A 26,866-nucleotide genomic window follows, 5' to 3' on the forward strand; every position below is an offset into this window, starting at 1 on the left:
ATCTTAACAAGCTATAAATACTTGTAGAATGTAAATAACTATTATAATAAAAGAGAAGCTGGCACAGTTAGGCCAGTTTCAAGGGAAGTGGATGAAAAGGGGCAAGAAACAACTTGTATTGGGAGCTCTCAGTGGGTGAAACTGAAAAGATGAGGTCACATGGGAAAGAAAGAAAAGCGCCATGTTAATCAGTGAAGGAAACATTTTTCTTTATAAAATCCTGATTTGAAAAAATACAAATACATGTTCATTATCACAAATGAAACAATAACAGAAGAACATAAGCAAGAGAAAAATATTTCCAGTTCACCACCCCGAACTACTTCCATGCTTCTGGGAGTAGAAGATGAACTATGTCTTTTACAAATCCTCACACAGATAAATGGGCTTGTGTGGCAATGTTTTTACAGAACCAAGATATGACCACATTTGTTTGCAACTGTCTTTTTCATTTTGCAGTGGATTATGGCAGCTCTTTAGTTAAGTAGGCAAAGATTTGTTCCATCCACGATGAGCATTCCAGTTGTTTCCAGTGTTGCCATTATAAGCAGTGGTGCAAACGAACAAAAACATTGTAGGTATTTTTATATATGGCACTGTCCTTTTGGTAGAGCCAAAGAAACGGCTTATAAGATTTGATTATAATAGATACTGCCAAACTATTTTCAAGACAAGTTTCAGCTAACACCCTCTTACTAGCAGTATGACTAAGAAAATTTCTGTTTTCTCACATTATTAGACTTGAATATTATAGGTCTTTGATTATTGTTGCAACCTGCATTTTCCTGAGTTTTCCTTTGAACTCTGGTTGACACCTTTGAAATAAATTTTTTTAGTCTTTGAATTGTCTCTCCTGTGAATTGCCTGTCCATCTCTTTTACCAACTGATGCTTTCCATTTTGATTGTTTTGTATCAATTTGTAGGAAGTCTTTATATATTCTGGAACATAGGTCATCTCCTAATTTATTCAGGTTTTGTTTTATAGTTTATTTCATATAGACAACTTACCTATATTACTAATTTTGTCACTAGGTATTTACAGTTCTTTTGTATTTTGATTTTTTGTCTTTTTATTAAGAAGTAGAGCACATCTGTACAAAAGTGCAAGAAAATATAAATGTACAATTCAGTGAATCAATACCAAGCGTGCATCTAAGTAACCATTTTTAGCACTTCTAAGTCAGAAAATAGGTATCACTACCAACCAAAATGCTCTCTGATATGCCACCTCCAAATTGTTATCCATTCCTTCTCCCAAACTGTCACTGCTTTCTTAACTTTGAATAGCATATACCTTTGCTTTTTGTGTATTATTTCAGTTAAACTATATCCACAAGGAATAATATGATGTCTATTCTTTTGTGTCTGACTATTTGGGAGCATCATTACATATTTAGGGCTTCCCTTGTGGCTCAGCTAGTAAAGAATCCACCTGCAATATGGGAGACCTGGGTTTGGCCCCTGGGTTGGGAAGATCCCCTGGAGAAGGGAAAGGCTACCCACTCCGGTATTCTGGCTTGGAGAATTCCATGGACTACAGTCCATGGGGTAACGAAGAGTCGGACATGACTGAGTGACTTTCACTTACGTATTTCAGATCCATACTATGTATACTCAGATACTTCCTTTTCACTATTCCATATATCCATTCTATTGTTAATGGGCATAAAGATTGTTGTCAGTTTTGGATTATATATATGCAATTGTGATTTTTATCTGCATTTACCTAATGATTAGTGGTATTGAACATTTTTGTGTGTGTGTTTATTGGCCATTCATGTCTTTGGATAAATATTAACTCAAGTCTTTTGCCCATTTTTTAATAAGTTTATTTGTTTGTTGTTGTTGTTAAGTTTTAAGATGTCTCCAATGCTGGATATCAACCTCTTATCAAATTATTTGCAAATATTTTTCCCATTTCATGGATCACCTTTTTACTATGTTGATAGTATTCTTTGATGTACATTTATAACTTTTATTAAATTCAATTTGTTTAATTTTGCTTTTATTGTCTTGATATTTCTGTCATATCAAAAAAAAAACAAAAAACAAAAAACAAAGCACTGCCAGATCCAATGTTGTGAAGTTGGCCCTGTGTTATCATCTAAGAGTTTTATTGTTTTGGATATTATAATTAGGCATTTGATCCATTTTAAGTCAACTTAAGCATATATGTTAGGTAAAGTCCAAATTCATTCTTTTGCACTTGGATATCCAATTTCAAATGATCTTAGAAGCCTTGTTGAAAATAATTTGATTTTTTATGTAAGGGTTTACTTCTGGGCTCTCTGCTCTAATCCATTGGTCTATGAGTTTGTATTTATGCCAACATCACCCGTTTTGATTATCTTTGCAGTAAGTTTGTGTCTTTGTAGTAAGTTTTGAAATCTCAAAGTACAGATCCTCCAACTTTGATATTTTTCAAAATTGTTTTGCGTTTTTGGGGTCCCTTGAAATTTCATTTGAATTTCAGATGGACTTTTCTATTTCTCCAAAAATTGTCATTAAAATTTTGATTGGGATTTCACTGAATCTGTAGATCATTTTGATAACTGTTGACATCTTAATATTAAATCTTCCAAATCTACAAACGTGGATTGTATTTCCATTTACTTTTGATTTTCATTTCTTTCAGTGATGTTTTAGAGGGTTGCCATGTGCATGCCAAGTTGCTTCAGTCATGTCCCACTCCTTGCAACCCCATGGACTGTAGCCCACCAGGCTCCTCTGTCCATGGGAATTCTCCAGGCAAGAATACTGGAGTGGGTTGCCATGCCCTCCTCCAGGGGATCTTCCTGACCCAAAATAGAACCTGCATCTCTTATGTCTCCTGCATTGACAGACAGGTTATTTATCACTAGAGCCACCTGGGAAGCCCATACCGTCATTATATGCTATTGTAAATAAAATCATTTTCTTAATTTTCCTTTCAGAGTGTTCACTGTTAGTGTAGACAAATGCAGCTGACCTTTGTGTGTTGACTTGGTACTCCACAACTTAGTTAAATTTGTTTTATTAGTTCAAACAAAAATTTTTTTTTTTGTATAACAGGTCATATCTGTGAACAGAGATCATTTTACTTCTTCCTTTTTAATTTGGATACCGTCTTATTTATTTTTTTCTTGCCCAGCTGCTATTTAGGACATCCAGTACTATGTTAAATAGAGGTGGTGAAAGAAATCATCCTTGCCTTGTTCCTGATCTTAGAAGTAAAGCTTTTAGTATTTCACTGTCGAGTATAATGTTCACTATGGATTTTTCACACATAGATTTTATTATGTTGGGGTAGTTTTCTTCTATTTCTGTTTTTTCTTTATATCATGAAATGTTGAATTGTGTCAAATGTTTCTTTCTGCGTCAAATGAGATGATCATGTGCTTTTTTTTCTCTTCATCCTGTTAAGTGATGTATTCCACCGATCATCTTTCATATGGTGAATGTTCCTTGCATTCCAGAAATAAATTCCACAAGGTCATTGTGCATAATCCTTTACACTGTTGAATTTAGTTTGCAAGTATTTTTTTTTAAGAATTTTTGCTATTTTTCTAGGTACTTTTGCTATAAAACAAATTGAGTCAGTTACACATGTACATTAATCCACCCTTTTTTACGTTTTCTTCCCATGTGGGTTACTACAGAGCACTGAGTCGCGTTTCCTGTGCTATACGGTAGGGTCTCACTAGTGACCATTTTATATACTGATAATAGTATAGCTATGCCAATCCCAATCTCCCAATTCATCCTACCCCCTCCCTACCCAAAGCCCAAATCACTTTTGAAACTGTCTCCTACTGAATCATGTGTATCAGCTTAGATCTTGCTACTTTGTGAAGTCTTTCCTTATACTAGTAAATATAAGCATTATAGCAATAAGTAGATAAAAAACTAACACTGCTCTTGGGGCACTGTGTCAGTTCATAAAAAAATAAATACTATTATTGTTATGATTCTTTTTGTTTTTATATAATATTCAGAAACATGGGAATATGTTTTCTTTTATCCTAGAATTTATTATCAAGCTCTGATTTTTAGAGTTGAATTTTAATAACAACCATGGGCCAAAATATCATTAAATCCACTATATTAACCAAATTTTATTAGTTTTAAGCTACATCTAACTCATAACTAGAAGTATACAAGTAGTATATCTGTTGATTGTATTAATAAATTTGAATTTAAAATTAATTATAATTATTATTATTTTGTAATAGTGGCTAATAGTTGTTACACCAGGGATTAATTGTTGGGAGTTTGCAATGATTGACAAGCCCCGTAGTGATGAACATGTCCTACTACTCAAAAACAGAGAAAGGCACTAGTCCGTTCCTTTGAAATCACACAAATGCAGGAGGGAAGCGGTTACATAGATAGTGATGAATTGATTACAGAATGAATACTTAATCCTTGAATAACTAAAATTTTGTCCGATTTTGGTTTGTTTCAGGTCTTACCTTCTCAAGAAAATAAAGTTGATTGTCTCAGAAGAAAACCAAGCATGTGTCATTGTTTCTAAGAGTATATCTCTTGTCAAAGTCAATAAAACAGGGTTTTGCTTTGATGGTGTCTCCTCAAAACACCAAGAAAAGCTTGGATGTTTTTCTTTTTCTCCAGTATGTTTGATTACGTGGATCCGGGTGCTGAGTAGATAGGAAAGGGGATTTAACCAAGGTTATGGGTGTAGCTACCCAGGTGAGGACAATGGGATTGAAAATATGTGTCAAGTAATGATTATAATGCAGATAATGAAATCAGAAGTAAATGAGAAGTATGAACATGATTATAAAGAAAGTTGAGTGCTGAAGAATTGATGCTTTTGAACTGTGGTGTTGGAGAAGACTCATGAAAGTCTTTCAGACTGCAAGGAGATCAAAACAGTCCATCCTAAAGGAAATCAGTCCTGAATATTCATAGGTAGGACTAATGCTGAGGCTGAAACTCCAATACTTTGGCCACCTGATGTGAAGAACTGACTCACTGGAAAAGACCCTGACGCTGGGAAAGATCGAAGGCAGGAGGAGAAGGGGGTGACAGAAGATGAGATGGTTGGATGGCATCACTGATTCAATGGACATGAGTTTGAGCAAGCTCTGGGAGTTGGTGATGGACAGGGAAGCCTGGTGTGCTATAGTCCATGGGGTCTCTGAGTCAGACTCAACTGATTGAACTGAACTGAATTGAACAGTGAAAAGGTCACAGGGAAAGTAATTATAGGATTTCCAGAGATGGGATATTAGAGAAATAGAGATCAAAAGTGGGCTAACTGGGACTTCCCTCGTGGTCCAGGGGCTCAGACTCTGCACTCCTAATGCAGGGGGCCTGGGTTTGATCCCTGATCAGAGAAGTAGATCCCACGTGCCACAACTAAAGATCTCCCAAGCTGTAACTAAAGTAAAAAAAACAAAGACAGAGGGTCAAAATTAAAGGTAGCAGATTTTGTTGATGACTGACAGTGAGTCAGTTATAAGATACCCAATGATTCGTCAACTGCACAAGAGATGGTTGTGGTTTGGCCTCCAAGGTTTTATTGTTAAAACCACACACAGCAATCATTTTTCATATATGTTCACAGATTTGGAGGTAGAGACACAGGGATGCCAAGTTTTCATAACTGGTCTGAATATAAAACACACAGAGCCTTGTCTTGGCTCCAATGATAGACATCACTATTGTAAACATCTTTTTGAATTTGATTTTACTTTTCAGAAGAGGCATAAAAGTAATAAGCAGGCATAAAAGCAACAATTCATCAAACTGCCTGAAGGGAAAGATGTGAAAAACAATGATGGAAAAACAACCACTTGGACAGGTCAAGAAATGATAACGCAGAGGACATTGAAGAGCTTCTACCCAATTTCCCTAAGTTCCAGGAAGTTTTCTTAGGAGAAATGATGATTTTTGAAAATCACATCATTCCGAGGATAGTACAGACTTCTGGTCAGCATATGTGACTTTAGGGAGAAATAAATAATTCACATTTCAAAAAAAAAAAAAAAAAACACTAACTAAAGATGCATGTGTGCGTGCTCAGTCATGTCTGACTCTTTGCAACCCTTTGGACTGTAGCCCACCAGGCTTCTCTATCCGTGGGATTTTTCAGGCAAGAAAAGTGAAGTGGGTTATCATTTCCTCCTCCAGGGGAATCTTTCTGATCCAGGGATCAAACCCGTGTCTCTTGTGTCTCCTGCATTGCAGGCAGAGATTTTACCACCAAGTCATTGGGGAAGCCTAACTAAAAACAACTCTTTAATGAAAAAAAGTCATAAAGTAAGGAGGAAATCAACATATGTCTTGTCTTCCCAAATTCTTTCAGGACTCAGTGAATGAAAAGTGGAGGTAATTGCATAATTTTAAGGGGCTTATTTTAGTTCTCTTCTCTTTCCAGACTTGCATTAGTGTCTGAAACAGTTATCTTATTTCATTGTATATGATGTGTGCCAATGTACTTGTATAAAATTTCCATAGTAAAGTAAAAGTGAATGTTTAATTCTGGAAACAGAGTGGATATTCAAACACTGAATTGATTTGAAAAACATTAATAGTTCTTATTTTCTGAATTTTACATTTTTTACAACATGAATACTAATACCAGGAAAAGTTTCAGAGGGTAAGAAGAATTTAAAAATAAAGATTAAGTAAAGTATTCAAAAATAATATCATTCAAAAGTGTTGAGAGTAGATATCAAATATCATCAACGCCAAAAAAATAAAAAACAATTCTGTGAGGGGACTATAGTCATTGTTTCACAATATACACGTGTATCAAATCACCGTATTGTACACCTTAAGCAATAATATCACAGTAAAACTGGAAAACAGAAAAAATAATCTGGAAAGTTAAGTAAAAATAAACAAAAATGAATATAGACATGTTTGTCATTAGTATTTGTAACTCGCCATTTTTTTCTTCTTAGTGTCACTTGATAGTAGTTATGTGGAAAAATTTCATCTCTGGGGAGTAGACAGTTGATTTTCTTGGACGTATGACTTTTCCACAAGGAAAGTGTCAACCTTTAAATGTATCTAAAAACAAGCTTTCTCATTGTCCTGTGCCAACATCACTTTCAAACAAACAACAACAGCCTGTCAACAAGAAGTTCAAAGCATATTGCATTTTTACTGATTCTCTCTCAAAATTACCAAAAGTGGGGAAATGAAGAAAATATACTTAACACTTGAAGAAAACTTCTCATATATGTCCGTTCATCACATCTCTTATTTTAAAGTATCTCCCACCAAGAAGTGGCTCTCTCAAATGTATCTTCTTTCTAATGGTCCCTAAAACTTTCCCTTCACCTTTGCTTGTGTGAACCTTAGATGCTTTTTTCCTCCATTGCCTTTATTCCACCCCCTCATCTGTTACAATCTTCATTTACATAAAAGTATCCAGAAACCTCTTAGCAAGACTGAATATTCTTTAGCTGAAGTGGGGAGGAAACTAGACTGTAAAAATTCAAGGTTTCATATCTTTACTCTTGGCCAATTAAATTGTAGAGAGGGCTTGAGTAGAAGGTGGTGAGAAAAATTTTTCACTTGATCTTTAAGATTTTCAACTAAAAAACTAATGAGACATATTTACATTAAGTCAAAGCATTTTGCTTATTCTTTGTTTAGTTTAAATTGGAATACAGATGAAAACTCAAGGCCTTCATTCCATCTATGGATTAATTCCTTATCCAGACATTCTTTTGCTCCTGCTCACTAAGATCCTTGGATCTTAGGGATTTTCTCCCTGTCACCCCCATGGAAGAGAAAACAGTGCTCAAGGAGACATTTCCAACACAGAGCTCTGTAGAAAGTTGAGAGAAAAAGGAACTACTATTTTCCAGAAGGTCCTTAAAGTGAAACAGACCACAAATTCTCTAATTAGCAAGAGCAGACCCAAGGCAAGCAGGCAGCCTGCTGTTTATCTGAGGACTAGGAAGGAGACCAGCTGGCTTTCCCTCAAAGATAACAAATACTATTTACTGCTCTGTGAAAGAATCTTGCCAGATTAAGCGTATTTGCAAAAAAGAAGAAAAAATAAAGTTCACATTGGTATTTTTTAAACCCTTAAAGAAAATTAGATTGTTATAAGAAGTTGCTCTGGACTTCAAGCTAACTATGTACTGTTCCTTTCCTTCAATACAAAATGAAAATAGTAATACCCTACCCAGCCTCTCAAGTTTGTTGTGTCACATAAGATAATTATCCTGATGGCATTAGAATAAATAAGCTCTAATTTTTCATCTACGTTCTACCAAGTATTACTCTGTAGCTGATTATTACCACTATTATTATTAGGCCAGTCTATAAAGCTAGCTTTCCTGAAATAAAATTAATAGGAAGGTTTGAACACTGGGCCCTCATGGAGCATTTAGAGCATTTTAGAAAATATTTAAATATTAAATAATCATTTAAAAATCACTTGGGTGCAACATTAACTCTGAGGCGATTAGGTTATAGTGTACACTTAGTATGTATAACAAAGTTTTTTTGATATTAGCATGTGTGATAACAGAGACAAAATTCTGTGGAAAAAAAAATAAACTAATGAGATGCACATAATACCAGAGGAAAAAAAGGAAAAGAAAAATCAAAACAACTGCTTCTATAGCAGAGGCTCTTAATGTAAATAAAAGCAAAGTGCAAGCTGAGAGATCAACAAAATAAGTAATAGATCTAGACGTATACATGACCTTTCCTATTGAATTAGAAAACAAAGAAAACCATTTTAATGTAAATATACCATTTATGGACTTCCCTTGCAGCTCATTCGGTAAAGAATCTGCCTGCAATGCAGGAGACCCAAGTTTGATACATGGGTGGGGAAGATCCCCTGGAGAAAGAAATGGCAACCCACTCTAGTGTTCTTGTCTGGAGAATCCCATGGACAGAGGAGCCTGGAGGGCTATAGTCCACGGGGTCGCAAGAGCCAAACACTACTTAGCAACTAAACCACCAACCCCACTGTCATACCATTTATGATGTGTACAAAAATGCAAAAATGTTCTTTGTAAGTAGGAAGTTCACTTTGTAAGCCAACAAGTGTTGATGTTGCTTCATATCACCAGTAAGTATTCTATGTTAGGTCAATTAGAAGAGACTCCAGTAATCTAGATTTTTTTTCCTGGGGTCAAGGGTACTACTGAGATTCAGACTGAGAGAATTCTTTATTGTGTTTGGAAATGTTTGGCATCCCTGTTCTCAGGGAAACAAACATGAGGAGGTTCTCCTACTCATTTTGAGAAAATTGCCAAAATATCTTTACCAACTTCCAGTACCCCATGGTATCAAAATGTTTTGGCAATTTTCTCAAAATGACTAGGAGAGCCTCCCCAAAGTCGCCTTCCCAAGATCCACTTCGTGTTCCGTGTCAGTAAACAGAGTCCCAAGGAAGTTAATTGATTCTCCAAAAGCTGCAGAGTGGCAGACCTGGGAAGTGACTTTTCCATTTTGGTGCTTTTCCACTACCTCAAGCTGCCTCCCTTCCAAGTCCCCTTAAAGTGTAACTGGACCAGCTCTGGAAAACTACACAACAAACTTCTGACAGATAATGTTTCTACAGTGGGAATGAAGAGACAGCAGTGAAGAGAATTTTACCTTCTCTCCATCTTTCTGTGACTTTTTTTTTGAAGCATTCACAATAAGTATGCATTAGATTTGTGATTTTTAAAATAAAATGATTTCTATTTGGTCATTTTTGTTTTTGTTATTCCTGAGACAGTTGGAGAGAATATTTTGTAACACTCTGGAGTATTTCTTTCCATTTTTATACATTGAAAGAAATGACACATAACCCTCTTCTGGAGTATTATTTTTCTGTAGTATGATTTTTCTACATGCTTATCACTTCTACTCTCTCTATTCATTTTAAATATAAAGAATTCTGAATAGGATTTTCCTTCCATTTGATTTTTTCATTTTTTTCTCCTATTATCTTATTGTACAATGTTGACATAGTATTCCACATTTCATATATTAGTGCCTGTGTACTGAAAAAATATAGCAAAATTGTGGCAGAATAAAATAGGTTGGGCCACTGAAAATGCAAAGGGCAAAATAAAAAAGGTTTCAATCACACATTTACAGATGTGTTTTTTCAATAAAGGCAGAGAAGGCAGACTAGATTGAGTCATTTCTAATACTGACAAGATACCCATTTAAGAATCAATAGCATTCCTTACTGATGTAAGGTCACTAGTTTGTTTTACCAAATGAAGACCTCCCTCTTAAGTGGTGAACAGATCACAATCTTTGGGGCATTAATCATTTCTTCATATATTTTCTTCACCAAAGATTTTCATCCAGTATAAATTCAGAAGGGAATCAGCTGAAATAAAAAGAAACTCAATGTACAATCAAGACCTGTCCTCCAGAACTGGGCCAACCTCTCTCTCCTTCTTCCCCCACGTGCACACTTGCTGGGACTTAGCATCTCCTTTGAATTTATTGTTGTCATAGAAACATGTGTTCCTAGTTGACCTTTTGTTTTTCAAGGGGAAAGATAAACATACCACCCACTTCGGGGACCCAGCGAGAAGCTATTCCCAGAGAACTGCACCTTCCCAGCTGCAGAGTCTGACTTGCACAGAGAAGCAGCCATCTCCCAGCCTTGGCAGCAACAGGCAGGGAATGGACGCCAGCTGAACTGGGGCTGGAGCTTCGTGAACCCTTTCCTATTAGGACACATCCTGTCTGTCTTTAGGAGTGAAGGCATGCTTCAGGTCAAATAAAGAACAGCCTTATGCAATACAACCCCCTAGGATTCATCTTTTGAAAATAACAGCAGGCAGGCCACCTGAGGTAAAGGTTAAGTAGTAAAATATCTCCCGTTGGACATAATGGAAATATACTGCATGTTATAGATCAGAATTTTTACAAGGAGGACAGTTCCAATGTTTATAAGTCCTCCATACTGCAAATGGATTTTAGACTTGGAAGATACTTTAGGTATTGTACTTCCCTGGTAGCTCCGACGATGAAGCATCTGCCTACAATGCGGGAGACCCAGGCTCAATCCCTGGGTCAGGAAGATCCCTTGGAGAAGGAAATGGCAACCCACTCCAGTACTCTTGCCTGGAAAATCCCACCGACAGAGGAGCCTGGTAGGCTATAGTCCATGGGGTCGCAAACAGTGGGACATGACTGAGCGACTTCACTTTCACTTTCACTTTTGGTATTGAGGATTAGAATCCAGACCCAAATCAAGCCATGATGCATCTACATATCCAGAGTTATTGTGTAGAGTTTTTCAAAAAAGTTCTGCCCCTGGGGATGTTCCACTGGGTGCTTCTGTGTAATGTATCAGCTGCCTAAGCACCATATGAGAAAGCTCTGCTAGTAGATCTATCTGTACTCTTGGCATCTTACTTAGATGTTTCAGAAACATCTCAGACTCAACATAGAACTCTTGGTTTCTTCCACAAACCTAATTATCCTCCACACCCTTCCACATTTTGGTAAATGGAAGGCAAGTACATCCGGTTGTTCAAGCCAAACTTGTGACTGTTACAGAGCCTCCCCTTTCCCCTTGGGAGCCTTTGACCCGTTTGCCACATTTAAACTGTCAGAAAGCTCATCAGCCTCACCTCCAGTTTGCTTCTGGAATATGCCATCTTCCAATAGCCTCTAATTAATCTCCTTTCTCCCATACATTCCACTGGCATATTTAATTTTCCCCACAGCAACCACAGTGTTCTTTGACAGAGTGAACCAGGTTAGGTCATTTTTCCTACTAAAACCCTTAAGTGTCCTCCAAATATTTTGGAGTTAAATTCAGCTCTTTATTGTGACCCAGTAGTCATGTATGGATGTGAGAGATGGGCAGTAAAGAAAGCAAAGCACCAAAGGATCGATGCTTTCAAACTGTGGTGTTGGAGAAGACTCTTGAGAGTCCCTTGAACTGCAAGGAGATCAAACCAGTCAATCCAAAAGGAAATCAACCCTGAATATTCATTGGAAGGGCTGATGCTGAAGCTGGGGCTCCAATACTTGGCCACCTGATGCAAACAACTGACTCGGTGGACAAGACCCTGATGTTAGGAAAGATTGAAGGCAGAAGGAGAAGAAGGCAACAGAGGATGAGATGGTTGGATGGCGTCACCAATTCAATGGATATGAACTTGGGCAAACTCTGGGAGATGGTGATGGATAAGGAAACCTGGCGTGCTGCCGTCCATGGGGTCTGCAGGAAAGAGTTTGACACGACTTGGCAACTGAACAACAACAATTGTGGCCTAAAAGGTCAGGCACGGCCTGACCACTGTTTAGCTCTCCACCCTCCTCTCACCATTATCTACCTTACTCTTTGCACTTCATGTTGTAATGTGCTCAGTTGTGTCTGACTCTTTGCAACACCATGGACTGTAGCCCGCCTGGCTCCTCTGTCCATGAGATTTTCAGGCAAGAATATTGAAGTGGGTTGCCATTTCCTCCTCCAGGGGATCTTCCTGACTCAGGGATCGAACCCCCACCTCCTGAGTATCCTCCATTGCAGGCGGACTCTTTCCCGCTGAGCCGTAGGGGAAGCCCTTGCACTTCATACTCTTCCCTCAAACATACCAAACAACTTCCTTCTCAGAGATTTACATATGCTGATACTCTGCCTAAACTGTTTTTTCCCCTAGAACTTTCACATGATACCCAACGTCACTTTACTCAGCTCTGTGCACTAGGAGCACCTGTTCAGAAAGGCTTTCCCTCACAGCACTCTTTATAATGAAGATTATTAATAAAATGAAAGCACTTAAAGAAATAAAACCCTTTCTTTGTTACTATTACATCTCTCAGTGTATTTTCTCTATACAGGTTATTGCATTTTGAGTTCATCTTTCTGTTTTCCTATTTATTGACCTTCTTACCCTATTAGAAGGTAGGCACTTTGTCTGTGCCTAAAACTGTGTTAGGCAACATTCGGAGAGCTTTATATAAATATGCACTTAACCATACCTATTTTTATAGGTGGAAATTATTCTTAACATTGTGGAAAAATTAATTTATCCTGTCTATCCTCCATGACTCCTTAGTTCCCTTTCTTTTTTACTGTTCTATTTTGGTCTTCTTACTTCTTGAAGAGAAGCACAACTGAGGCTTACTGCGAAAGAAAAAAAAAATGGGTTAATCTGTAGGTGACTTGGTGTAACTCCTAAGTAGTAACCCAGGACCCTAGATCACCATTCTCCAAAGAATCCTTCTCAGGAAAGTACCTTGATTTATTGTTTTAAAGATTTAGAAACATCTTGCCATGCCTGCTTTGGCATAAAAGAGTGAACAAACATGCTTGAACTCACTACATGCTTCAGGGCATATGTGTATAATTTAATATACCACATTCTAAAAACTTCTTTCTCTGGGAATACAGACACATAACCAGCCAAACAGAACACACCCTTTATTGAGTCTAATTAGCTCCTGGGTGGTCTGGCCCTAGAATCCTCGTGTTGATAGCTTAAGTGTATTCTTCATACTGTCTTGAACCCCCAAAATCATAGATTCACTCATTATATTATTTTATACATTGTTAGCATTAAAAAGATAACTTTAAGCATAATCATCACAGATGATTTTATTATAAAAACAATAAATGCATATCTATGCCTAAGTTTTAAATTCTTCTATAGCCATTGACAACAAGCGTTTCACAGTTGTATTATGCTATGGTTTAAGTGGCAGTCATATCTGGCTCTTTGCAACCCTATGGATTGTAGCCCACCAGGCTGCTCTGTTCATGGGATTCTCCAGGCAAGAATACTGGAGTGGGTTGCTATGCCCTCCTCCACGGGATCTTTCTGACCCAGGATCAAACCTGTGTCTCATGTCTCCTGCATTGGCAAGCAGGTTTTTTACCACTAGCACCACCTAGGAAGTCTTTTTGGAGTTGTATCTTGGTCTTTATTATTATCATTATCATTTGTATCTAAAAATGCCTTCATCTCCCAAAATATAACATTTATTTTCTCCTTTTCTCATAATTTTATTGAGCTCCCATAAACTCTATATATGTAACTTATTTGTTCATTCTTTTTCCTATACCACAGTATAGATTAGGTGATTCCAGGAGTCTGTGAGACAACTGATTTAGAAATCAAGCACATGTCAGTATGATTTCCTCCATCATATCTCCTCCTAAGGTGGTCTCTGGCTTTTTCTATGGAATTCCATTTCTTCATAACCTGGTCGTTTAGAAACTTTAATTCTCCAAATTCTTTGAAATTCCAAGGTAAAGTGTCAAAGAGTATTATGTGGTGAGGAGGGGAAGAGGGGCGGAGAGCAAGGCTGTGAGATTTTCCCATGTTTCCATCCACCAGAGAAGATATTCATTGCTTTTAAATATTAGACTTCTGAATAGTATTTTGAAGAAGTTATTCCTAACCCCCCAAATTGGAAAATTGTCATTTGACTCAAGATTTGTGCAACTCTGAAAAACACGAGATAAGCATCAGGTTGAGGTGGGTTTAGTACACCTGAAGCTACCCAAGGAACTTGGGTCTACAAGGCACTGAATTGTTTACACCTCCTGGAGGCCTGGAAATAGCATCCTTAGAACTCAGGCTTGTGGCAGAACCTCAGGCCCTCCAAGTGTGTGCCTGGGAATTCTCTTGCTTCTAAAAACAATTAGGCCACTTTGAAGTGGACTATACTTTGAAAGTGGACAATGCTCCTCAGTACCTGATTATAGCTGGACTAAACAGTAGCCTCCATCTTGATCCACCACATTTTCTACTTCCTCTTCCTTGCTTTTGATTATAATGTCCCTTAAACTGATCATCCCTCAATAGGAATCCCTGCTGTCTTCACTCCAAGCATTTCCATACTGAAAATCCTACTCATTATTTTAGACTTTATTAAAGATCTATCTCTTCTGTGATGTCCCCCATGCTTCCATCAGTCAGCAATGATTTTACTTCTTCTGTACCACACAGCCTGTACTCTAGCCTAGGAGTACTACATCCTGCCCCCATATTTTGATATTTTATGCTGCTCGCCCCTGAGAGCTTGCCCGTGTCTTACATTTTTGGTGTTCGCCTCTCCCACACCCACTCGGCCCAGCACATAATGTCGTTCCCTGTGTGTGCAGCAAATGTTCAATAGGAGATTATAGTTCTGGATGCATTAGGGAGATGATCAGTCAAAGTTTTTCATTTTATATATCATAAACCAAACAGAAAATTAATTTTGAAAGAACATTTAGAACTTGGGCTTACAGACCAGACTATAAGGAACAATCTTTAAAGTGATGTCGGAGAATTGGGTCCATATAGACCTCTATGCAGGTTTCCCAGGTGGCACTAGTGGTAAAGAACCCACATGCAAACTCAGGAGATGTAAAAGTTGCTGGTTCGATCCCTGGGTTGGAAAGGTCCCCTGGAGAAGGAAATGGCAACCCACTCCAGTATTCTTGCCTGGAGAATCCCATGGACAGAGGAGGCTGGTGGGCTACAATCCATGAGATTGCAGAGTCAGACAAGACTGAAGTGATTAAGCATGAACAGACCTCTGTGCAATCATGCACTGGCAGAGCTGTGGTACTATGGAAATCATGAATGCTAGAACTGGGACAGGTAGACCGAATCACAACCATTGCCTGCTCTGAAACTTTATGCATCTTTATTTGATGGCCTACTTTTGCCTACATGGATTTCTCACCAGCCTGCTTCTTTGAATTCAACACCTTTGAGCTGAAGAGTTAGGATCTGGTGAGATTGCTGTGTGTGCTCTGTATGTGTACTTAGTTGTGTCCAACTCTTTGCAACCCCATGGACTGTAGCTGGCCAGGCTCCTCTGTCCATAGGACTCTCCAGGAGAGAATACTGGAGGGAGCTGCCATTTCCTCCTCCAGGGGATCTTCCCTGACCCAGGGATCGAACCCTTGTTTTCTGCATCTCCTGTACTAGCAAGCAGATTCTTTACCTCTGCACTACCTGCTAAGCCTTGGTGACTGTCTTGGAAAATGACCTTTCGCTTCCACTGGAGGCTATCTGTGTCTTCACCAAGGCTTACCAGGTGGAGAAATGACCTAAGAGGAAAAGGCCTTAGAGACCAAATGTAGAAAACGAACTTGATTGCATGTCATTTTTCTTTACAATTGTAATTTTATTTCACAATTTATATTTATTGAGATGCACACAACTTCACTTTCTCAACTCTGAAAGAAAATCTTTAATTCCTATTTGCCTCTATGTATATGATTTATTTTTAGTGCTATCAAAATTCTACCAAGATTTAGTTAAAATTCACTCCCATATTCAGTGCTTTTATTGTATAAAGTAAAAATGCCCCATGCTTGATCAGCAGATGCAAACTATGTGTAGGATGGATAAACAATAAGGTCCTACTTGGGAGCTGTTGTATTCAATATCCTGTGATAAATGATAATGAAAAAGAATATATATGTATCAGTATAACTGAATCACTTTGCTATATGCAGAAATTAGCACAACATTGTAAACAAACAATATACTTCAACAAAATAAAAGTTACAAAATGACCCATGCTTAACTGATTTTTCATATACTTCTTCAGCCATGTCTATAGAGTATCTTTAGTTAGTTCCTTTTCCTACCAAAATCTCTCACTGTAAATGGATTAAAACAATATCTGGCAGCTAGGCTATATTCATTACCTTGCCCTTACAACAACTCTCTTACCTTCACTTATTCTGTAGCTAAACTCTTAATCCATCTGCTTCTTTTCCTGAACCACTGATGTATCCTGATATCCGTTTACACAGACCCAGCTGTCCCTTCACAACTGGGAAAATGAGGAACAGAAGTTTTTATTCTCGATCTGCTATGTGGAAGAAGCCCTAATCCTTTTGTAATTGTACAATCTCCAAAGTAAATCCATGCTCTTCCATACTCTGAAGCTTACATAAAAGCTTCTTTGGAGCTTACATAGAATATTCTTTGGGCCCTAAATATGACACAATAATTAAGGTTCCTAAATGACCCATTAGTAGCAGCTCTTCTCATGCCTTTACTAACTTGAGTGCATTCATATAACATATATTCTCTTTAAAAGTCTTGAATGGATTGAAATATAATTCATTTGAACCAGTCTTTGTTGAGATGAAACATGAATCAGACTGTTCTATGTTTATGGGAATAGAAAATAAATAAGACAAAGACTCTACCTTCAAGAGATTATGGACTAACAGGAGAGAAAGATAGTGAATAAAAATTGTGGTATTTTTTGAAAAGTACAAGAAAAGAAGTTAAAGATACAATGATAATACAGTGGGTGGGGGGGGATGGATTTTGTCTAGGGGCAGAGGTCACATTTCCTGGAGTGGATGATGTTTAGCTAGGTTTCAAAAGATACATGAGAACATTTCAGAGTTGAAAAGAGAAAGAGGGAGAGCGGACCCCAGAGAGCCCTGAGCAGCCCCACCGCCGCCGCCGGCCTAGTTACCATCACACCCCGGGAGGAGCCGCAGCTGCCGCAGCCGGCCCCAGTCACCATCACCGCAACCATGAGCAGCGAGGCCGAGACCCAGCAGCCGCCCGCCGCCCCCGCGCCGCCCCCGCCCTCAGCGCTGCCGACACCAAGCCCGGCACGACGGGCAGCGGCGCAGGGAGCGGCGGCCCCGGCGGCCTCACATCGGCGGCGCCTGCCGGCGGGGACAAGAAGGTCATCGCAACGAAGGTTTTGGGAACAGTAAAATGGTTCAATGTAAGGAACGGATATGGTTTCATCAACAGGAATGACACCAAGGAAGATGTATTTGTACACCAGACTGCCATAAAGAATAACCCCAGGAAGTACCTTCGCAGTGTAGGAGATGGAGAGACTGTGGAGTTTGATGTTGTTGAAGGAGAAAAGGGTGCGGAGGCAGCAAATGTTACAGGCCCTGGTGGAGTTCCAGTGCAAGGCAGTAAATACGCAGCAGACCGTAACCATTATAGGCGCTATCCACGTCGCAGGGGTCCTCCACGCAATTACCAGCAGAATTACCAGAATAGTGAGAGTGGGGAAAAGAATGAGGGATCGGAGAGCGCTCCCGAAGGCCAGGCCCAACAGCGCCGGCCCTACCGCAGGCGGAGGTTCCCACCTTACTACATGCGGAGACCCTATGGGCGTCGACCACAGTACTCCAACCCTCCTGTGCAGGGAGAAGTGATGGAGGGTGCTGACAACCAGGGTGCAGGAGAACAAGGTAGACCAGTGAGACAGAATATGTATCGGGGTTATAGACCACGATTCCGCAGGGGCCCTCCTCGCCAAAGACAGCCCAGAGGGGACGGCAATGAAGAAGATAAGGAAAATCAAGGAGATGAGACCCAAGGTCAGCAACCACCTCAACGTCGGTACCGCCGCAACTTCAATTACCGACGCAGACGCCCAGAAAACCCTAAACCACAAGATGGCAAAGAGACAAAAGCAGCCGATCCACCAGCTGAGAATTCGTCCGCTCCCGAGGCTGAGCAGGGCGGGGCTGAGTAAATGCCGGCTTACCATCTCTACCATCATCCGGCTTAGTCATCCAACAAGAAGAAATGAATATGAAATTCCAGCAATAAGAAATGAACAAAAGATTGGAGCTGAAGACCTTAAGTGCTTGCTTTTTGCCTGTTGACCAGATAACTAGAACTATCTGCATTATCTATGCAGCATGGGGTTTTTATTATTTTTACCTAAAGACGTCTCTTTTTGGTAATGACAAACGTGTTTTTTAAAAAAAAAAAAAAGCCTGTTTTTTCTCAATACACCTTTAAAGGTTTTTAAATTGTTTCATATCTGGTCAAGTTGAGATTTTTAAGAACCTCATTTTTAATTTGTAATAAAAGTTTACAGCTTGATTTTTAAAAAAAAAAAAGTCAACAAACTGCAAGCACCTGTTAATAAAGGTCTTAAATAATTGTCAAAAAAAAAAAAAAAAGAAAAAGAAAAGAGAAAGAGATGCCAGTCAGACCAGAGGGACTAGCATGCATGAAGTTTCAAGAACTTGAAGCAGTAACAAGTAGAGAATTTTAAGCAATTACTTGGTAAGCTACATGTGGCTGGACAAGTATATAGGAACCAAAACATGTAGGTTCTTGTATGCCTGTCAAAGACATTTAGCCTTCATTTAGCTTTAATCCTGCAGGTGATGGGAAACAGTTGGGAAATTTTGAACAAGAAAATGACATGATCAGACTTATATTTTACTTGTATCAGAGATATGCTTCTTGGCAGCTTGTAGAGGAAAGGATGAAAGAGGGTAAGATTGAAAGTTAGAAGGCTAGTTGAATTAGTATGTATATGATGGTAAAGTCATAGGAACTAAAGAAGGGTAACTGTTGACTTGATTCCCATATTTCTTGCTTGGGAGACTATCTGTCCCTAACTAAGCCAGGGAATAAGACAAGATCTCAGTGATTATTGGAGAAGATATAACTTCTAGTGAGATATTTTAGTGCAAATCCCTAGTAGACAATAGTTTCTCTGGGTCAGACACTTTGCATAAAAGTCTAGAGATGTTAATATAAAGTTGAAAGGTACCATCATGTAAGTTTGGGGAATGTAGGTTCCCTAGGGAAGAAGATAGAGACTGAGAAGACATATGTAGTCAAAAACATAGATATTTAAAGAGCAGGCAAAATGTTTCCAGCAAATGAATCATATACGTAGGAAGAAAACCAAAAGCAAATGTCAGAGAAACAGAGGGCGTAGGGTTTCTACATGGAAGGAGTAATTAAAAAATAAAACATCATAGCGAGACTACACTTTGGATGTGGTCATCAGATCATTTATTATCTGAAAATGTGGCTTTTATAATATTGTATGAGTGAAAGAAGCAAGTGTAAAGTTTTATTTTTTCTAAAAAGTTAGCTAGAAAGCAATATAATGTATTGAAGAAATTTCTCAAAGATGGAGAGGTTAAACACATGTCTGAGCTGAAAGGAAGGATTCTGCCGGAAATGAGAGAGTTTGAAGGGAAAATAGATAAACCAAGGTTTAGAAATAAGGTGAAGAGTATGAATGGGTTTTTTTAGCCTCAATAATAGATATACAGGGGCTTTCTGGGTGGCTGAAATGGTAAAGAATCTGTCTGCGATGCAGGAGACGTGGGTTTGATCCCTGGGTCAGGAAGATCCCCCGGAGGAGGGCATGGCAACCCACTCCAGTATTTTTGCCTAGAGAATCCCCATGGACAGAGGAACCTGGCAGGCTGCAGGCCATGGGGTTGCAAAGAGTTGGACACGACTGAGTGAGCACAAAGATATACAGAACCTCCTTTTTGGAGACTTGAGAGAAGAAAAGATTCTTGCGTAGGAGATGCTATTGTGATTAGAGTGGCAGAATGCTGAGTCATTTGACCTCTGGTGGTCTCACATTTCTGTGATAGGAGAAATAACTTCAATGAATAGAGTGGGACATTCAGGGATTAGATGGGGCTTTTGGATGGGGCGCAGATTTGGAATTCAGTTTTACTGGGGAAAAGGGGAAGTATATCAAAGTGGAGCAGAGTAAGTGTTCTTGCCTTATTCATCATAAATTTTTCATGATAAATTTTTCTTATTTCTTATGTTATTTTCCACCTCAGAAGTATAATTAAATAACTAACTAGTCTCTTGTCATTTTCTTTCTTAATTGTATTCTTTCTTATTTTTCCCCTCTCCTCTTCCCACTGCATCAAATTCTCAGGATTTCCTGTTTTCCCTCTTCAAAATTCCTACTTGCAGCTGACAGTTGACATTTACCAAGGTCCTAAGAGGGACCAAAGGGGAACATTCAATCTTGAGAACAGCCAGTTTACAGATTCACATTTGCTGTTTTGTTCTTACAATATTTTTTTTCTTCTACTACTACATCTGCATGACTTGTCTCTACATTGATCATCCAGTAGTCTCCTTTTTCATTTTTTTTTTTTCTGAAATTTTGAAATCCTGCTGTAAACCTGTCAATGTCTTCTTTCTCATGCTTAGGAGCCTTGATGGATTTTCACTGGCTTATAAACAAAGACTTGAAAGCATGGGACATGAAAATATTTGAGACCTATGTCCTCTGTCTGCTTCCTCCATGGAAGGGAAGTGGCATACAGAAATTTCAACCGCATTTCTGCATGTCATACCACCAAGAGAAAGACCTTCTTTCCCAGTCAAATAACAGTTCTGAACTTCAATAAGATTGGATCAATATGAACAGATCACTTGGGTCTAGATCTAGGCTTCAGACTGTTTGGCCTAAACTCAGGTTATTGCATGTTTTACTGAGGGGAAGGGGATAAGATTACAATGATTGGTTCATATCAATTAGGATTCACTTGGATCTGAGGGTGGCGCCAATTCCACCTTAACGAAATGGATGGGATGAAATGGAATGAATGCCAAGGAGTCAATAAAATGCTTAATACTATAGGTTCAGTAGTGTTTCAGAGAAGAATTGACTATGCAGGAACATATCATGGGTATGTGACCTATGTAACTGCACACAATTATCATTCATTACGCAGAGTAAACAGCACATGTACATTATATAGAGTTGTTGTTTTTGTTGTGCTGTTTAATCTCTAAGTGGGGTCCAACTCCACTTTTTCGTGACGCCATGGACTGTAGCCCGCCAGGTTCCTCTGTCCATGGAAATTTCCAAGCAAGAATACTGGAGTGGGTTGCCATTTCTGTCTCCGGGGATCTTCCTGATCCAGGGATCAAACCCACATCTCCGGCTTGGCAGGTGGATTCTTTATGGCTGAGCCACCTGGGAAGCTGTATGTATAGAATACATAGAAAGTGTATAGAATACATAGAAATTATATAGAAATAATTACCATATTTTTGGTCTTTCTCAACAAGTCTAAATTTCAAGAGAAAGGAGATATATTCCTTTTTCTATTCCCCAACTGAGAGCAATAAATGTTTATGAAACAGAGGTTATTTTCCCAGGAGTACAAAGTGCTAGCCCCTACCTTGCCAGGAGAGGCAATTTTTTGTTTTCTTTCCTTATCTCCTCATAGAGATGCATCACAACATCAACTAACATTAAAGAAGCTACATTTGTAATTCAACACCTGGTCTTTTGCAATTCACTTCTTTTTTTTTTAAAGATAGATGGAAATGGTAATGGTAATAATCTCTGTACCTTGCTGGCATGTACTAAAGCTTGGACCTTTCTGCTTCTGTTTGTTTAGTGTTGCTTGCTCAATTGCTTTCTAATGCTGTTTGCTAAAGAACAAAGTAGCAATGTTTTAAAAATTCATTGCACATTTTAAATATTTACATTTACCAAATTAAAACTTTATAGAGCATGACATTATAATAGTGGAGTACATCAACTCATTTGGGTTTATCCAAATGTTAAATTCAAGGCTTTCAAATGCGAGGATGAGGCAAAACTTTCCTACTAATTCCTGCATGAGAGGCGCTGGCTACATCATGATTGCAAGTAATAGAACTATAGGACCTTTCTATACAATTTTATTTACTATGTGCTGCACAACATAGTGGGTATTAATCAGGTCATAGTCCTCGTGAATGGGGCTTCCTCCAGTGGTGCAGTGTTGCATGCAATAACACAAGTCAATGTCTACATTATTTTAATCCATTAACCTAAATGTTTTTTCTCAGTCTTTTTATTCTTTTCATTTTATGTATTTATTTATTTTGGCAGTGCTGTGCACCATGCGGGATCTTAGTTCCCTGACCAGGGATTGAACCTCTTCCCGTTGCATTGGGAACATGGAGTCTTAAACACTGGACCATCAGGGAAGCCCCTGGTGCAATTTTTTTAAAGGGTCTAAAATTAGAGATGCCTAGGGAACATTTCATGCAAAGATGGGCTCAATAAAAGACAGAAATAGTATAGACCTAACAGAAGCAGAATATATTGAGAAGAGGTGGCAAGAATACACAGAAGAACTGTACAAAAAAGATCTTCACGACCCAGATAATCACAGTGGTGTGATAACTCACACTCACCTAGAGCCAGACATCCTGGAATGTGAAGTCAAGTGGGCCTTAGAAAGCATCACTACGAACAAAGCTAGTGGAAGTGATGGAATTCCAGTTGAGCTATTTCAAATCCTGAAAGATTATGCTGTGAAAGTGCTGCACTCAATATGTCAGCAAATTTGGAAAACTCAGCAGTGACCACAGGACTGGAAAAGGTCAGTTTCATTCCAATCCCTAAGTAAGGCTATCCCAAAGAATGCTCAAACTACTGCACAACTGCACTCTTCTCACACGCTAGTAAAGTAATGCTCAAAATCCTCCAAGCCAGGCTTCAGCAATATGTGAACCGTGAACTTCCAGATGGTCAAGCTGGTTTTAGAGAAGGCAGAGGAACCAGAGATCAAATTGCCAACATCCACTGGATCATCAAAAAAACAGGAGAATTCCAGAAAAACATCTATTTCTGCTTTATTGACTATGCCAAAGCCTTCGACTGTGTAATCATAATAAACTGTGGAAAATTCTGAAAGAGATGGGAATACCAGACCACCTGACCTGCCTCTTGAAAAACCTGTATGCAGGTCAGGAAGGAACAGTTAGAACTGGACATGGAACAACAGACTGGTTCCAAATAGGAAAAGGAGTATGTCAAGGCTGTATATTGCCACCCTGCTTATTTAACTTATACGCAGAGTACATCACGAGAAACACTGGGCTGGAAGAAGCACAAGCTGGGATCAAGATTGCCGGGAGAAATATCAATCACCTCAGATATGCAGATGACACCACCCTTATGGCAGAAAGTGAAGAGGAACTAAAAAGCCTCTTGATGAAAGTGAAAGAGGAGAGTGAAAAAGTTGGCTTAAAGCTCAACATTCAGAAAACTTAGATCATGGCATCTGGTCCCATCACTTCATGGCAAATAGATGGGGAAACAGTGGAAACAGTGGCTGACTTTATTTTGGGAGGCTACAAAATCACTGCAGATGGTGACTGCAGCCATGAAATTCAAAGGCGCTTACTCCTTGGAAGGAAAGTTATGACCAACCTAGACAGCATATTAAAAAGCAGAGACATTACTTTGCCAACAAAGGTCCCTTTAGTCAAGGCTATGGTTTTTCCAGGGGTCATGTATGGATGGGAGAGTTGGACTATAAAGAAAGCTGAGCACCAAAGAATTGATGCTTTTGAACTTGGTGTTGGAGAAGACTCTTGAGAGTCCCTTGGACTGCAAGGAGATGCAACCAGTCCGTTCTAAAGGAGATCAGTCCTGGGTGTTCATTGGAAGGACTGATGTTGAAGCTGAAACTCCAATACTTTGGCCACCTGATGTGACGAGCTGACTCAATTGAAAAGACCCTGATGCTGGGAAAGATTGAGGGCAGGAGGAGTAGGGGACGACAGAGGATGAGATGGTTGGATGGCATCACTGACTCGATGGACATGGGTTTGGGTGGACTCCGGGAGTTGGTGATGGACAGGGAGGCCTGGTGTGCTGCGACTCATGGGGTCGCAATGAGTTGGACATGACTGAGTGACTGCACTGAACTCAACTGAGTGCCCTTTTAGAAAACGAATAACAAAATAATTGCATAAATGAGAACTTAAAACTCCTTGAAAGAATGTAAACTAATACCATAAATAAAATATGCTTATATTAAATTAACAACAACTGTCTTTAAAAACTGTTTCTTAAATTTGTATGCCTTGCCAAGTGAGAAGTTTGGCAAATTTCAGAACTTGTTAGCCTTGTATCTGAATTCCTTTTTATATGAGCTCAAGCATCTAGTACGGAGTCCCAAAACAGCCCCTTGGTGTTTTTTGTATGTGTGGATGAATCACTGAGGTAAAATAGCAATAGTAACGTGAGTTATGATTCCAATTATAGCCAGGATAGTTATTAGCTGTTTGTTATGTCTGCTTTCCCTAAGGGGCTTCCCTCATAGCTTAGTCGGTAAGGAGTCTGCCTGCAATGCAGGAGACCTGGGTTTGATCCCTGGATGGGGAAGATCCCCTAGAGAAGGGCGTGGCAACCCACTCCAGTATTCTTGCTTGGAGAATTCCATGAACAGGGGAGCCTGGCGGGCTACAGTCCATGAGGTCACAAAGACTTGGACACGAGTGAGTGACTCACACACACACACACACACACACACACGGTGAGGGATACGCTGATATAACCCCTACAAAGTAAAAAATAAATTCCTACATGTTGATGCCTTACTACAGAGAAGGAAGCACAATGCTCGGAGGGGTTGTTGGGTTCTAGAGGCAACAGATTTCACGTGTAGGTCTACTTCTCTGACTGATGTACCAGGGAACACAAAAGGCTGCCAGACCTGAGTAGAACCAAAAGCAATAAAGGGCTCAGCAGAGAATTTAGGCTGCTGCCAAACAGCCCTGCCATTTAGGTCAGATGATCCATCCCAGTTGTGTTTGAAGAGTAAGTGGGTAAAATAGTGTCCGTGTGGCTTTAGGACAAGCCCCAGAGGGAGATCCTAACACCGTCTCCTAGAGTTCTAGACCATGGCCATGCTAACAGCAGAGGAGAATTATATTCCTTTTGAGAAGCAGCCTGTTGTAAGTGACTGAGTCCTGGAAGATGTAGAAGAATTTCCATAGAGTATCAGGTAACCAGGGCTTCCCAGGTGGGGTTATTAGTAAAGAATCCATATGTTAATGCAGAAGATGCAAAAGATGTGGGTTCAATCCCGGGGTTCAGAAGATACCCTGGAGGAGGGCATAGCAGCCCTGTCCAGTATTCTTGCCTGGAGAATCCCCATGGACAGAGGATCCTGGCAGGCTGCAATGTCCATGGGGCTGCAAAGAGTCGAATACCACTGAGCGACAGAGCTCACATACACACACGCCAAGTAACCATGTCTCCGAAACTGCTCATCATGAGCTAGGTTCTGTCAGACCTGCCAAGCATAAAGTCAGAAGGGCCTAGGATGGTCTATCATGAGAAAAAAATGTAACTGAGTTTGACCAGATCAGAAGGCCTGAATAAGATGCATGGCCCAGATTCCCATATCACCCACCAGAGTTGCTTCTGAGACCTTCCTTCAGTTTTCATTTTCCCATGGCCGGATAAGGGTCTTGTACATCCAGATCAAAGAGGAATAAAAAGCCTAAGTTTGGTTTATGGAGGAATCAGCATGATATTTTGGTACAAACCACAAATGGACAGGGCCAGTGTTACAGATACACTGGAAGGAAACCTACTGGAGGATCAAGGACAAGGATGTTTGGAGTGGAGATATGTGAATGAACATAATGAAACAGGACTTGTGTGAAGATTTGTGTTATTGCATGTTAATATCCACCAGAAAACATTCACGCTGGAGAGGCATGGAATACTGAGTAGGTAAAATGATTCCACCAGTCTTTGTATTCAGCTACCCTGAATACAATGGGCACTTGGACAGACTGGCTATGGTAGCAGAGGTAGAAGCTACGCAATTGGCCCAATGGCCGTCCACTGAGTCAGACTACAGACGTTTCTGTATGTCCAAACCGGCAACCACAGAAACCATTGCTGAGACTTCCCATGGCACTGCTCCTCAAGGAGACCAAGTGCCCACTGATGGCAAGTCATCTCTTTGGGTCCCCTCCATTCTAGAAGGGCCAGGGTTTACCTTCACAGAAAGGTATACCTATTCCAGATGTAGATTTGCTTTTTATCTCCATAGAGCCTCACACAGTGTGACTATTCAGGGGCTAAGACAGTGTAGATGTACAAACGGGAACTCTCACACAATAGCCTTTGACCGAGGCACCCACTTCACAGGAGGGACATGGGAGTCACAGGGTATGATCTGCACGACATACTAGACTGTGTAGAAGCAGCTGTCCTGACAGAGGTTGGGATGGATGACTAAGGGCACAGTCTGATCCTTGGAACAAGAGGAAACGGTACTAATTTTGCTGATTTTTCAGAAGGGTTGAAAATCATCCATTAATTCAAGGAACACCAGAGATACTTATTCCAACCTCATGATTTCCCCTGGCTTCTTGA

General features: G+C 39.5%; 1 protein-coding gene and 1 pseudogene across 5 annotated transcripts in view; one reads left to right on the forward strand and one right to left on the reverse strand.

Annotated features, from left to right (window-relative positions):
- The window catches only part of LOC122427551, a 128,980-nt gene that overhangs the window by 89,088 nt on the left and 13,026 nt on the right, over positions 1-26,866 (reverse strand). For 3 of the 4 annotated variants that reach the window (XR_006265439.1, XM_043447103.1, XM_043447106.1), the window contains exon 2: positions 4,453-4,638. The exons of the other annotated variant lie outside the window; for it this stretch is intronic. Coding sequence is in view for 2 of the 3 variants with exons in the window: in XM_043447103.1 (XP_043303038.1) it covers positions 4,453-4,638 (186 nt within the window). In the remaining variant the exon portion in view is untranslated. The remainder of the gene's footprint in view (positions 1-4,452; positions 4,639-26,866) is intronic. 4 annotated transcript variants of the gene reach the window in all.
- On the forward strand, positions 17,314-18,677 carry LOC122427550 (annotated as a pseudogene). Its single transcript, XR_006265438.1, has one exon. The product of XR_006265438.1 is annotated as a Y-box-binding protein 1-like (transcript).

Source organism: Cervus canadensis, chromosome 25, assembly GCF_019320065.1.
Source record: "Cervus canadensis isolate Bull #8, Minnesota chromosome 25, ASM1932006v1, whole genome shotgun sequence".
NCBI classification, from domain to species: domain Eukaryota; kingdom Metazoa; phylum Chordata; class Mammalia; order Artiodactyla; family Cervidae; genus Cervus; species Cervus canadensis.